The 15,426-nt window shown below is 38.1% G+C and overlaps 2 protein-coding genes and 1 pseudogene across 2 annotated transcripts; 1 reads left to right on the forward strand and 2 right to left on the reverse strand.

Moving 5' to 3' along the window:
- Window positions 1–234: 234 nt before the first annotated feature.
- On the reverse strand, window positions 235–3,617 carry LOC136283033 (uncharacterized). The gene is made up of 3 exons (XM_066171195.1): window positions 3,545–3,617; window positions 1,854–2,240; window positions 235–380 (listed from the first exon to the last, which is right to left on the reverse strand). The coding sequence occupies exons 1-3, from the start codon at window positions 3,615–3,617 to the stop codon at window positions 235–237; spliced, it is 606 nt and encodes a 201-aa protein (XP_066027292.1).
- A 1,332-nt stretch (window positions 3,618–4,949) lies between these two features.
- LOC131792772 (fibrinogen-like protein A) lies at window positions 4,950–7,631 on the forward strand. The gene is made up of 4 exons (XM_066171196.1): window positions 4,950–5,004; window positions 5,675–5,886; window positions 6,774–6,912; window positions 7,015–7,631. Exons 1-4 carry the CDS (start codon window positions 4,950–4,952, stop codon window positions 7,629–7,631), a joined length of 1,023 nt encoding a protein of 340 aa, XP_066027293.1.
- A 2,541-nt stretch (window positions 7,632–10,172) lies between these two features.
- On the reverse strand, window positions 10,173–13,598 carry LOC136283034 (endonuclease III-like protein 1; annotated as a pseudogene).
- Window positions 13,599–15,426: the final 1,828 nt, after the last annotated feature.

Here is a 15,426-nt window from a genome sequence, read left to right on the forward strand (position 1 = left end):
CCTGAACCCTGTTTAACATGACTGATGATGAAAAAAATTATTATCAGTAGCTTTTCTAAAGAGCCCCACTAGTAAGTTTTTAAAAGATGTTCACAACTTTTATTTAATAAGGGGAGAGAAGGCCTTCAGACTATTCTGCAAGTTACTTTTCTAGTGAGTAAATTCTGTCAAAATCAAGTTCCTAACTAACATAAAAATTTACTCACCTTCCAGAAGCCAACAGGGTAGATAAGTTCAGCAATTATTTCTTGTTGATGTTGTGAGAATGTTCTCTAAATTGTTAACCCATAAGCCTTTAACTTTCCCATCGCAGCAAAAGTAACCTGGTCTTTTCTTTGACTTGACAGCATGAGGGAGATAAGTACTTGATACCGGACCATCTGAAATTGTGAGGAGAGATGAACCATTGATACTGGACTGTCTTAACCCTCTTTCCCCTAAGAGTGATTGGCTTCTAATTTCTCCTAACAGTTTCATCCTTGCATCAAATACTTAAAATTGTGAATAAAGGAAATGATGTCCAATTCTAGAAGCTCCTGATTGTCTAACAAATTCTCCTCGTAAATTCCAGATGGTATGTAGCATAGTCAATTAGTTTTCATTATTTGTGATAGGATGATGGTAAAATTATTCTAATATTTGTAAGCCCCTTCTTTCTTCTGAACAAACTCTTCAGTTGAGCCTGATGACATGGCAAGCTTAATCAGCAGACTTTGTTTTCTGATTAGAAGGGAAATTTCTTATATGCAAGGTAAGATTTCTGACTGGCTACTCTTTAACCCTTTACACCCTAACATCAGTATGCATATGCTCCACACTGTTCTTTATACATTTCCTAAGGTGCTGACAAGGAGAATTTGTTTGCCAATAAAAAGGGTTCTTTCCAGATGACCATTTCCTTAATTCTCATGACCTTAATGTACGATTCAGGAGTGATATGGTAAGGAGAAATTAGATGTTACTAATCCTTAGGATTTAAAGGGTTAAATGGGAAATTTAAGAATGGTTGCCAGGAGGAGAGTGTATCCTTACAACTTTTATCCCAGTAGCTCATACATGAAGATCTCTATTGTTGCAAGTAAGAAAAAAAGAAACCAAAATCATCACAAAAAATTTGATAAATAAACATCAGTAAGGCAAGATCTCTGAAAATAGACTGGCCCAGTTGTCCAGGTTCTTATGAGGAGACCTAAACCTCATCCCAGGCTGCAGAGTAAGGCAGATCTTGACGCAATGCAGTGATTTTAGCATGCAATTGACTATTAAAAGGGAACTTGTGCATGCACTCCATACTCTGCAAACTGATCCTCACCCACCTTAACCCTTTGACACCTAAGAGTGACTAACATCTAAGTTCTCATTACTCTATAACCCTTGAATCACACATCAAGGTCACAAGAAGAAAGGAAATGATCACCAAGCAAAAAAGCTCTTGATTGTTACACAAATTCTCCTTGTCATTACCTTAGGATATGTGAGGAGAACAGTATGGAGACTATGCATACTATAATGTTGGGGTGTAAAGGGTTAAACATATAGCTGTTGAACTATTTGTCATAATTTATCTTATAACTCAAATGAAAAGTGGGATGCAATCAATTGCTGGGGGTAAATGAATGTGTTGACACTGACCAAACAAAAAGTGGTAAAATTTCTGCACAGCCCCATTCTACATTATGCATTCAGTTCTTAAGTAGAGAAAACAATGACAAAAACAATACATTGCCATTGGGAAAACAGATTTGTTCTACAACAGTATGGGGCTGTGCAGAAGTTTTACCCCAAACGTTTCTACCTCTCATAAGTAAGCTTAGATGGCTCAGAGGAGACCACTGTGTTGGCTTTTCCCTTACCCCATCCCACTGGATCGCCAATTTCATCTCCTCTCACCTCTGGTGACTGGCTCTCATCAGCTGTCTTCTCGCATCCTTGTGAATCAACTGGGGCATCGCGTGTTTTTCTCATTTCACGAATATTAGCAAGCTGCTCTCTCCAGTTCAGAGGCTGCCAAGTTGAACCTTGTGTCTGTTCCGTGGATGTGTCTTTTTTACGCTTTTTGGCCGCAACATCTTCAGTTTTCTTGTCGTCCCTTGACGAGTCTTCTTCGTGTCGCTTCTCGTATTCGATTTTGATGTGCCTTCTTGGTTCCTTTTGGTTCGTTGAAAAAGCTGCGATTGCTTCTCTAACCGCCGATGGTGTTTGTCTTTCTTTTTGAGGTGAAATACGGGGAAGCACCCATCCTGGAAATCAAACTGATCATATGTTTGAATCGTCAGTCTCCCTCATGTCTGCCATTATCAGTATTATGGTGAGCAGTCCTCCCCGATTTCGCCATGGAACGCTGATTTTGGCGGGAAAGTGATATCACTCGACCAGCGGATTACGTAATTAGTCACTACAAAAAGCCGGACATTTGCCGAAGAATAAAACTAATTCCCTATCAGCACATCCTCTCCATTGAATTTTCTCCACACTGAAGAACAAAGAATAGGCATCAATAAGAGAATAGAAACTTTTCAATCTCTTGTTTGGCATCAAATATCGTCTGATGAAATTTTACTGAAAACTTTGAGCTTAAGAAGTGTTCATGATTAAAATTTACACGAACTTGAGTGGCAAACATGAAAATAATGAAACATCAAAATTTTACCATATTAAAACAACAAACTAAATCAATGGTTTTAACTGAAACTAATTAACGTTTAGATGGGGCGATTTAGATGAAATGAATGAGATTGGAAGGGAGTCCTCCTTAGATCATGATTTAATGATAATTGACAAGAAGATTGCGCTGTTTTAAACCTTAGTTTCTACATGTTCGTCCGATTCAGTTAAATAGTGACTGAAAAAATAAGTTAAAAAAAGGCTAACTACACGAGATATAAATTTTTACATCAATCTCCTATGGCGCTTTGATTTGTCTTTTCTCTTCCCCAGTGTTAACTCCAAAGGTGTTTGTCCGTCTCGCTGTAAATAATTTATTATGGAGTTCAAAAGTCAAAATAGGTATTGTTTTTTTCCGTGTTAGGATGAGGCATTTGCAAATATGTCTCACCCGGTATATACTAAATAATTTATGTAGAGAGCTGTCTCACCTTATTTCTTCAAACTTTAATATAAAAGCACAATTTTTATCTATTTGTAAGTTTTTCCTTCTAAAAGTTTCATTTATGCTAAGATTTTAAGCGATGTTTAGTCGATCGGTAGGATGTTAATGTTATTCCTGAAGGAACAGGACGAATCATCAAGCTCATAATTTGGAGTTTGCGTGCAGTTTGGAAGCAATCAGTATTTATTTCACAAGGATTCAAATTTAGGTTTAGCGTCCTTTAGCGCGTTTGCGTATTTATGTATAAAGAGAATATACCCCTTACAGACTATACAATTCGTACGTTGCGGGTCAGTATTATTCCGATATTTATCCGATCATAATAACGTTATTCCTGAACCCAAGCAGGAAGAAGCACCAACCTCAGGATGTAAACTTTTTATTGCTGAGAGGTTACGTAGCAGGTGAATCAAAGAGATTGCCTAATAAACTAACTTTTAACCTCAGTATGCTTAATATAGCCGGGAACTTGACGTGCAATAACGAACAGTTTCCCAAGGACCGTCATGTTTTGGTCCCCCGTCTGCTTGCTTTGATGTTTATTATGGAGTTAGAACCCTAAAGTAGCGCCTTCGCGCATTTATAGATAAGGGTTAAAAATAAATACCCCATACAGTCTCTACAATTATTACATTGCAGGTCAGTACCTTTTCGCATCGGGACTTCAAATTTATATGTATATCTCGCCTGGTAAATACTTAATAATTTATGTGGAGGAGAGCTGACTCACGTTATATCTTTAAATTTTAATAAAAGCAGAATTTTATTTATATGTAGTTTTTCTTTTGAAAATTTGTACGCTAAGCTTGCGTTTTGAACGATGTTTACCTGATCGCTTAAGTGTTATTCCTGAAAGTAGACAAAGTAAGGTCAGGACTTAAACTCTTCAGAGATTGATAAGAGGTTACATAACGCGCGGATTACCTCAAAATGCTTTACCCTTTAACTCCCACAAGTGACTAACATGTAACTTCTCCCTATAACATCCATACATTACCCGCCAACATGTAATGAGAATACTCAAACTTATCATGTGGAAGTTAATAGTCTTGATCTTACACCAAATTCTCGTTACTTGTTTACTAGGAAATGTGTAGCAGCTAGAGGGGAGAATTTACAATCAGATCTTGGGAGTTCAAGGGTCAACATAGCTGCGAACTGAACCCACAATAAAGATCGGATAAAACCTTCATGTTTTGTCTATATGGATGCAATCTGTTTTTATCTAATTTTATCTAGTTTTAACTAAATTCTTTCTTTATCTAATTTCAAATTCAAGACTTCTATTATTTAGTTTTAAATTCTAGAGCACCACAAAACCCAGAAAACGGTTAAGTTAATTAATCAATGGCAATTGAGAAAAAAGAGAATGCTATAATTAGCACATGAACTGGTTCAGTCAGTGAACGAATGTCGTGAAATGTTATCAATGTCTTCCTAAGAAAACCTTGCACACTTATTTTCCCCCCTTAAACCGTCTAATCTTTCTTCAATAGAAATAGAAGAGAATCCTTACTAAATGTTTCAGATTTTGAAGGTGATCGAGCTTTTAATAATTAATGTTATTCGCCAGTCTCCTGCTAAGTTTCTAAAACCCAACACATAAAAAAAACTGTGGATGAGAGTTATTTTTACTCGAACATTATTCATTTTCAAGTTGACGCACCAGCGACTAATTGAGGTCAAAGCTTCCTTATCACGACTTTATCTTGATGGTGAACTATTGCAAAAGCCGAGTGGAAGTAACTTGAAAACAATGCAGCGACTCACTTTACTCTTCCATTCTCAGTTTCTCTTGTGCTGGAAGTTTGCAACTCCCTCAGCTCAAAGTCTAACAGGAATGTCGAACCCTGGTCGGTTATCTTGTTTAAGAAGATATGAACATCCTGAAAAAGGTAATAATAATAATAATAATGAATAAAGAATAAACCATGGCCAACAAGGACGATGAGGATGAATAGGAGGACCGGTGATCGAATTCGTTGTGATCGGAGCATAAAATCGTCTGATGAGTGGGAATCTTAATTATAGGGGTTTCCAGAATTAAGAACCAACAACTTTGAAGCCTTGTGTATTCGCTTGTTGTATATCGAAGAGTTGCGAACAGCCTAAGATAGAACTGGCCGGAAATTTACGAAAACTTAGACTGAGTAATTTTCGAAACATGAGAAAAATAATTCCATGTAAAAATATGTTAATATCTAAGCAATACTTTTCACTTCCTGTCGATTTTCAGACGCAAAAACTCACACGGTATGTTAGGAGAACACGAGGAAAAGTTGTAAATCACGACCCGAGGGTGCATGATTACCAACGTTCCAAGTGCACTGACGCCTAAAGAAAATGATAGAAAGTGCGCTTTCTAGCTTTTAAAAATGGAGCCCTGAGTTTACTAGTACAATGAACGATAGGCTTTCGATCAATCAAAGTGTTCCTAATATCTTATAAATGTTTACGATTTTCATCAAGTCGTCAATGTCCTATTGATTTCTCTCTTTTTGTTTTATGTAAGATATATCTTGAAGAAAACTCTCATATATGACGATATATTTGCATCTGTTCCAGGCTACACTCTGGTTAATCACGTGATTGCTACCCACACTGTCACGTGCTCGATAGACTGTACGTGGGAATGCCTACGGGATGCACGCTGTCGATCGTTTAATTATGCAAACTCAGGGAAAACATGTGAATTAAGTGACCAATCAAAAGCGACAGCCCCAAATGACTTTGTTTTAAGAAAAGGCATCACTTACTACGAGCCAACGACACAGATGGTGAGTCATAGAAATTTATAGATCAGTTAGAAACTTAATCATCAGTGCTAAACCTACCAAGCGCAGGAACCTTTGAGGTCTTCGGTTTTTCAAATTCTATCTTCTGAGCAAGGTGGTGTCAAAATCATATCGAGAGGTCAAATAAATGCCTCTATCTCAGAGAACGGTATGGCTGCCTAAAACTGAACATTTAGACAGAGCAGCGTTTGTAAGACCTTCATTTCTAGCCCGAAACACAGTAAGTTGAAATGTGGTGGAACTCAGTGGGCGGGACTACAATTCAGGCAGCAATCGGGCGAATGATTTGAAATTACGAGCAGGAATGAAAACCTTAATTTAAACATGCGCACATGAATTGATTCATATAGCAAAAGTTCAGGTCGGAAGTCTAAACGTTGTTAGAAATATCGAATGCTTAATGCACTTCAGATATTTTTCCATTTTGACTGGCTAACATTTGCTAAGTGCTTATAATTGGACAGGTGAAATCAAACAATTTGGACATGGAACAGTCAATCAAGCCGCAAATAAGAGCTGTTTTACTGATAAAAGAACCACTCATTCTCGAGAATTTTGTTATTGACACAATTGATGTCATAAAATGCCTATTTTCTAGAAGGAAATCCTGGGTAAATATAATTTGCTCGAATAGAGACAAAATCGTTGCTCGATATACACCGGAAACGAAATTTGAAGGAAAACAGGAGAGGGAAAGATTAATTCCTACTCAAAACTTTGAAACTATCAAACTTCTATACTCATTTTGAAAGAGAAACGTTAGCTCTAAGAACGAGAATATATTTCAACCTAATGAGGTATTTTCATGGTAAGTTTCGCCTAATAAAAGGATGAAAGTACGTTTAACCATTCTTCCCATTTTCACCCAGGGAGGAAATAGACCTGTTTGCACCTCGGCTTTATGTCAAAATGGTGGAACATGTGTTGACGCGTGTTGGAATCCCCGGATGTTCACGTGTGAATGTAGACAGGATTATAAAGGAGTGTATTGCGAAGAGCACAGCGGAGGTGGGTATGTCGTGACTAAATAGAAGAGAAGAACACTTAAATTTGCGATAATTTCCTTTCAGCAACAAGTATCATATTATGTTTCCTTTTTTCCACGTACAGTGAGAAGCTGTCAGCAGCTGAAAACCCTGGGAGCGAATCAGAATGGCATTTATAAAATCAACCCAGATGGTCAAGGGGTCATAAACGTGTACTGTGACCAAACCACAGATGGAGGTGGGTGGACTGTGATTCAGAGACGTTCCCGTCCATACAAGCAAAGCTTTAGACGAACGTGGGTAGAGTATCGAGTAGGCTTTGGCGACTTGTCCAAAGAATTCTGGCTTGGAAACGACAACTTGCACCGAATCGCCTCTTCAGACAGCATTCTTCGAATAGATCTGCACCGAACCAACGGCCAAAAGGGATATGCCAAATATGGTGGGTTTCGGGTAGCTGACGAAACAGAAAAGTATCGATGCGACATGACTTCGTACGAAGGAAACATCGGAAATGGGTTTTATGGAAATACAGATCCTAAATTGAACATCCGAGGGATGAAATTCGGCACACCAGACCAAGATAATGACAACTTCCTTGGAAAGTGTTTTGCTGATGGTGCATGGTGGGCAAACCAATGTGGCGAGGTTAATCTCAATTCAAGGGGTGGTCCAGTCTGGCGTCCTTGGGCTCTTCACCCTGACCTAAATCTCTCTGAGATGAAAGTAAGGCATAACTGAACAAAACTGCTATAGTCACCATACGTCACCTTCAGGGATGCAAGGAACTCGACGAAGAGATCTGGGCACTAACTAATGTAGCCTTCATAGAATTTGCAATGGAAACTCAAGTTGTCATGTAACGCTCGGTGCTGCGTAGCGTTACAACCAAAAACAGCTGTGAAGGTGACTGAAATCCATTGATATATTATTAGCATAATAGCATAGCATACATTGACACATAATTTAGTCCAGCACTAGGTTTTAAATATCGACATGAAATCGCTTTCTTCAACTTGAAGTGAAATGTGAAACCTTTCCTTCCAATGGTGATGTTCCATTAGCACCCCACGAACTGTTGTCTCATATTATAAACAGACCATCATCAAAACAAAGTGAAGCGATCAAAAGCAAACCTTGAAGTTACAGGCCAACTCCATGTTTCAAAAATTGTTATTTACGAATGGTCTGGTTTTATAACCGTGTTAGTGAAATAGGCTTTTACTTTCTTGAAAATAAACAACCATGAAAAGGTGTTTGTAAAATAAAGCCTTCGCAACTTCCCTGAACCTCTAAGCATGTCTTTTCATCATAGTAATTTAATAGCCCACGAATATGTAACAAGTGCAACGCCAATTGTTGCCATCGATAATGGAAGTATGTACATACAAAAAGCACATTTCCTGAAGGACTGTTAAAACTATCCGTAAAAGAGGCCAGTATGTTACTTCACAGACTTAACAGTCGTTAGAGAAAGGCAAAAGAAAAGTAATTGTAAACCGAATTGTTTAAAGGGGCGTCGGAATATTTTGGCCGCTAAATCCTCCGCGAACCTGATCTCTTCCCTTCAACGTATTGTCGAGCAAAAAAAAAAATAGACTAAAACAAAAAGTATTGCAAGTTAGATGTTAACGAATGGAAGAACTGAAAGATTTCACTCAACTCAACGAAGTTCGGAGAGCTTTCTATGACTTGAAAAAAAAAAAGAGGGGGGGAGGACCTCTTCTCCAGGGTTCTATCTGTTTTCTCTCAAGGTTCATGCTGGAGAGGACTGGGAAAGAGGTTGAGATCGCGCTTTCACATTCAGCCTAAGGGTTTAAAATCCCAACACCCACACCATCTTATAATGATTTCCTATAAACTCCTTGCCGTATAACAACGGCAAGGAAGACATATATTAAATTTCGATTCACAAATACTCCAAATTCAGACTGTACAGATTGTCTACCACTTATTGCCGCTGTATTCTTAGGGTATAAACCTAACTTGAAGACTCCACACTCAGTTTGTTATATGTAAGTACCATTAGTGCCGATAATGAGCTGTACAAGACAGTTTCTGTTTTTGCCAAAGATGATTCACTTGAGCGTAATAGTGCAGGCCTCACTGCACTCACCTTGTCGTCCATTAACATCAGTAGCACGTACCAAGAAGTGGTACTTATTGCCGGATGAGAACTGAGTCAGAGTGCAAGCCATAGGAAGCAGCAAAGTCTTGACGACTCCAATCTTCTTCCACTGGTGAGGGTTCTCCGTTGTGCCGCCGTCCTGAAGCGCAAACAGTTGATAGTTCATTATAGGCGCGTGTCTCTCCTCAAGATCGAGCCATGTACCACGACAAAACGATACCACTTGGAGCCACCGCTATGGAGACATTAGGTTTCGGAGGGGGGTCTTTAGTCTCTGTTGCTGGAGATACAGGGGGATGTTGCCCTGCACTCCGCGGTAGACCCTGTTGGGTAGACTGTTGGGGTCTTATAGATACTTGTGAATAGCTTTGCAAGGCGAATAGCAAAGGATTAAAGGAGTTTGAGTAGCCAATCAGAGCGCGCCTTCATTGCCATCCACTGTTTAAAGTATAAACTAATTCTACATCAAATTCAATGGCAGATCTCTCCCTTCAAGGAAGGGGTGCCACTAACAAAACATTTTTGACACAAAAAGCAACTTGTTACCTAGGTCTCACAGTCTTTGATTTTGCTTCCATCTCGCCTTTTATCCATTGTATCATGAACCTGTACATTTATTTTACACAGTTGTCTTGAGACATGGTTTGAGGACCAATGCTAACCTGGGCTCAGTTGTTGGAAGGCTGATTAGTGCTAACCCGGGGTAAAATTTTAATCCAGGTTTCTTTACTGCTTTGTTAAAAAGCCTTTTTTGGATAATTTTCTTTATTCTTTTAAAGGCATCCAATCATCAAATCGTAGACGAAACAAATTATAATGAATTTTCTTCTATAGCTTTAACCCTATAACTCTCAAGATCTGATTATTAATTTCCTCCTCTACCTGCTTAACATTTCCTTGTAAATTAGTTGCGAGAATTAGATCAAGATAACAACTTCTACCTGATACAAATGAATATTCTCATTACCTGTTTGCTGGATAGTGCATGGATATTGTAAGGAGAAGTTACATGTGAATCACCTGTGGGAGTTAAAAGGTTAAGATCTGATATCAGATTTCACACTAAACATGAGGTTACCTGAACCCAGCTTTGCACAATGTGGTCCAAGGATAAAGACAAGGACAGCCTCAGTTAAAGTAAAACTCAATTCCCCTTAAGTCTTAGTGTCCTTTCCATCCATTCTGGGTGAAAGTTTTTTCTTAGTTTCCTCCTCAGCTTTTCCTCTGCTCCTTCTTCGACTTTCAGGACAGATCTTGGAGTTAAGACAGAACTTGCACATTGGACTTACAGGAAGACATGTCTGTTGAGCAAATCCAACCAACAATACATTCAGTTCATCTCACTCCTCTCTGAGAAACAGAAAAAGAATTCACTAATTTAGTCTCTGAAACCATACACTCTAATTATTTAATTGTTGGTTATTGGTAAACAGCATATGATAGTCAAGGTTTGCTATGCATCTATAGAACCTTCAATCTAGGTCTCAAAGTCCTTAAAAATTTCCTTTTTCCATTACGGTCCTTGAAAGTCAGGAAGGACCAAAAGCCTGTTTATTTCAGAATATTTGTAAAAGTTGTTTGGAACTTGCACAATATCTGGGTCTCTAAAATGTGGCAGTGAGTGAAAAGGCTTTGGCTGGGAAGGAGCAAAATACCTGGTGAAGAGAATTTGCGTAACTTGGTATCATTCAAAATCACTTTTACCTTGGAAGCCAGCTTTCTACAGCAATTCTAGTTTCCTCTGGCAGTTTAGTAGGTTTTTTGACCCATCAGTCTGTTAGAAATTCTATGAACATGAGTATCAACTCCAATTCCAGTCACTTGTCCCCAAGCCATGTCCATGGTAATATACGCCATTTTTGGGCCCACACCTGGAAGTTTGACCAGCTCTTCTACTGTTGGTGGAATGTCTCCATTGTAATTCTCAGCACAAATTTTAGTGGTATTCTTGATGTAATCAGCTTTTTTCTACAATCAAAGCATAATTATGATAAGTACCCTGGAAAATACTTTATGTTGTACCAAGCCATATTTCACATTGGTAGGATAGGCTTAACCCTTTAACTCCCAAGATCTGATTAGTAATTCTCCCCTCTAGCTGCTACACATATCCTTGCAAATTAGTTACAAGAAGTTATTGTTAGATCAAGACAACAATTTCTACCTGATAAGTTTGAATATTCTCATTAGTTTTTTGTTGAATAATGTAAGGATATTATTGGGAGAAGTTTTATATTGGTCACCTCTGGAAGTTAAAGGTTTACAAGGGTTTCTAGTTTTAGACTTCTGCAAGTGCTTTTTTTGTAATAAGGTGGGGAGGGAGGGGACTCAGAGGGTTCTATGGAGGATATATACAAACCAGTCTAACCCTCTTTGTAAGTGAAAAAGTGACAAGTGAAAATAATAAAACAACTTGGAATAGCCCCCTTGTTTCAGTAAAATGCTAATATAAGACCCCCCTGAACCCTGTTTAACATGACTGATGATGAAAAAATTATCATCAGTAGCTATTCTAAAAAGCCCTACTAAGCTAGTAAGTGTTTAAAAAATGTTCAAAACTTTCATTTAATAAGGGGAGAGAAAGCCTTCTGACTATTTTGCAAGTTGCTTTTCTAGTGAGTAAATTCTGTCAAAATCAAGTTTCTAACTAACATAAAAATTTACTCACCTTCCAGAAGCCAACTGGGTAGATAAGTTCACCAATTTTGCTTGTTGATGTTGTAAGTATGTTCTCTATTGTTAATCCATAAGCCTTTAGCTTTTCCATTGCAGCAAAAGTAACTTGGTCTTTTGTTTGACTTGACAGCATGAGGGAGATAAGTACTTGATATCAGACTGTCTGCAAAAGTGAGGATAGATGAACCATTGATACTGGACTGTCTTAACCCTCTTTCCCCTAAGAGTGACTGGCTTCTAATTTCTCCTGACAGTTTCACCCTTGCATCAAATACTTAAAATCATGAGAATAAAGTAAATGATGTCCAATTCTAGAAGCTCCTGATTGTCAAACAAATTCTCCTCGTAAATTCCAGATAGTATGCAGCATAGTTTTCATTGTCTGTGATAGGACAATGGTAGAATTATACAAATATTTGTAAGCACCCTCTTTCTTCTGAACAAACTCTTCAGTTGAGTCTGATGATGTGGCAAGCTTAATCAGCAGACTTTGTTTTCTGATTAGAAGTGAAATTTCAACCCTATATGCAAGGTAAGATTTCTGACTGGTTACTCTTTAACCCTTTCCACCCTAACATCAGTATGCATATTCTCCATACTGTTTTTTATGCATTTCCTAAGGTGCTGAGAAGGAGAATTTGTTTGCCAATCAAAAGGTTTCTTTCCTGATGACCATTTCCTTAATTCTCATGACTTTAATATGTGATTCAGGAGTGATGTTGTAGGGAGAAATTAGATGTTACTCATCCTTTGGGTTTAAAGGGTTAAATGGGAAATTTACACCCCCAGGAGGAGAGTGTATCCTTACAACTTTTATCCCAGTAGCTCATACATGAAGATCTCTATTGTTGCAAGTAAGAAAAAAAGAAACCAAAATCATCACAAAATTTTGACAAATAAACATCAGTAAGGCAAGATCTCTGAAAATAGACTGGTCCAGTTGTCCAGGTTCTTATGAGGAGACCTCAACCTCCTCCCACGCTGCAGAGTATTGCAGATCTTGATGCAATGCAGCAATTTTGGCATGCAGTTGACTTTTAAAAAGGAACTTGTGCGTGCACTGCCATACTCTGCAAACTGATCCTCACCCACCTTAACCCTTTGACACCTACGAGTGACTAACATCTAATTTCTCATTACCCTATCACCCCTGAATCACACATCAAGGTCACAAGAAGAAAGGAAATGATCACCAAGCAAAGAAGCTCCTGATTGTTACACAAATTCTCCTTGGCATTACCCTAGGCTATGTGGGGAGAACTGTATGAAGAATATGCATACTATAATGTTGGGGTGTAAAGGGTTAAACATATAGCTGTTGAACTATTTGTCATAATTTATCTGGTCAATAAATCAAATGAAAAGTGGGATGCAATCAATTGCTGAGGGTAAATGAATGTGTTGACATTGACCAAACAAAAAGTGGTAAATTTTACCCAAACGTTTCTACCTCTCATAAACAAGCTTAGTTGGCTCAGAGGAGACCACTGTGTCGGCTCCCCTTACCCCACCCCACTGGACTGCCGATTTCATCTCCTCTCACCTCTGGTGACTGGCTCTCATCAGCTGTCTTCTCGCATCCTTGTGAATCAACTGGAGCATCACGTGTTTTTCTCATTTCACGAATATTAGCAAGCTGCTCTCTCCAGTTAGGAGGCTGCCAAGTTGAACCTTGTGTTTGTGCCGTGGATGTGTCTTTTTTAAGCTTTTTGGCCGCAATATCTTCAGTTTTCTTGTCGTCCCTGGACGAGTCTTCTTCATGTCGCTTCTCGTATTCGATTTTGATGTGCTTTCTTGGTTCCTTTTGGTTCGTTGACAAAGCTGCGATTGCTTCTCTAGCCGCCGAGCGTGTTTGTCTTCCTTTTGAGGTGAAATACGGGAAAGTACTCATCCTGGAAATCCGTGAAAACAAACTGATCAAATGTTTGAATCGTCAGTCTCCCTTATGTCTGCTATTATCAGTATTATCGTGAGCAGTCCTCCCCGATCTCGCCATGGAACGCTGATTTTGGCGGGAAAGTGATGTCACTCGACCAGCTGATTACGTAATTAGTCAGAATAAAACTGCCGCAGAATAAAACTGATTCCCTATCAGGACATCCTCTCCATTGAATTTTCTACACACTAAACCCAAAAGAACAAAGAATAGGCATCAACAAGAGAATAGAAACTTTACAATCTCTTGTTTGGCGTCAAATATCATCTGATGAAATTTTACTGAAAATTTTGAGCTTAAGAAGATCGTGATTTAATGATGTTGACAAGAAGATTGCGCTGTTTTAAACCTTAGTTTCTACATGTTCGTCCGATTCAATTAAATAGTGACTGAAAAAAATAAGTTAAAAAAAGGCTAACTACACGAGATATAAAGTTTTTAATCATTCTTCTATGGCGCTTTGCTTTGTCTTTTCTCTTCCCCAGTGTCAACTCCAAAGGTCTTTGTCCGTCTCACTGTAAATAATTCATTATGGAGTTCAAAAGTCAGGTGTTCCGTGTTAGGACGAGGCATTTGCACATATGTCTCACCCGATAAATACTAAATAATTTATGTAAAGAGCTGTCTCACCTTATTTCTTCAAACTCTAATATAAAAGCACAATTTTTATTTATTTGTAAGTTTTTCCTTCTGAAAGTTTTTTTTTTTATGCTGAGATTGCGTTTTAAGCGATGTTTAGTCGATCGGTAGGATGTTAACTTTATTCCTGAAGGAACAGGACGAATCATCAAGCTCATGATTTGGAGTTTGCGTGCAGTTTGCGTGCAGTTTGCGTGCAGTTTGAAAGCAATCAGCATTTATTTCATAAGGATTCAAATTGAGGTTTAGCGTCCTTTAGCGCCTTTGTGTATTTATGTATAAAGAGAATATACCCCTTACAGACTATGCAATGCGTACGTTGCGGGTCAGTATTGTTCGGACTTGAATTCAAGTTACGTGCGTTCTTTAGCGCCTTCGCGCATTTATAGATAAAGGTTAAAAATAAATACCCCATACAGTCTCTACAATTCTTACATTGCTGGTCAGTACCTTTTCGCATCAGGACTTAAAATTTATACGTATATCTCGCCTGGTAAGTGCTTAATAATTTATGTAGAGGAGAGCTGACTTACGTTCTTTCTTTAAATTTTAATAAAAGCAGAATCTTATTCATATTTAGTTTTTCTTTCGAAAATTTGTACGCTAAGCTTGCTTTTTGAAGGATGTTTACCTGATCGCTTAAGTGTTATTCCTGAAAGTAGACAAAGTAAGGTCAGGACTTAAACTCTTCAGAGATTGATAAGAGGTTACATAACGCGCGGATTGCCTCAAAATGCTTTACCCTTTAACTCTTATAAGTGACTAACATGTCACTTCTCCCTATAACATCCATACATTACCCGCCAACATGTAATGAGAATACTCAAACTTATCATGTGGAAGTTAATAGTCTTGATCTTACACCAAATTCTCGTGACTTATTTCATAGGAAATGTGTAGCAGCTAGAGGGGAGAATTAACAATCAGATCTTGGGAGTTCAAGGGTCGTTAATATAGCTGCAAACTAAACCCACAATAAAGATTAGATAAAACCTTCATGTTGTGTCTATGTGGATGCAATCGGTTTTTATCTAATTTTATCTAGTTTTAATTAAGTTCTATCTTTATCCAGTTTCAAATTCTAGACTACTTTTATTTAGTTTTAAATTCTAGACTACTATTATTTAGTTTTAAATTCTAGACTGCCATTATTTAGT

Source organism: Pocillopora verrucosa, chromosome 8 (assembly GCF_036669915.1).
Source record: "Pocillopora verrucosa isolate sample1 chromosome 8, ASM3666991v2, whole genome shotgun sequence".
Classification (NCBI taxonomy): Eukaryota; Metazoa; Cnidaria; class Anthozoa; order Scleractinia; family Pocilloporidae; genus Pocillopora; species Pocillopora verrucosa.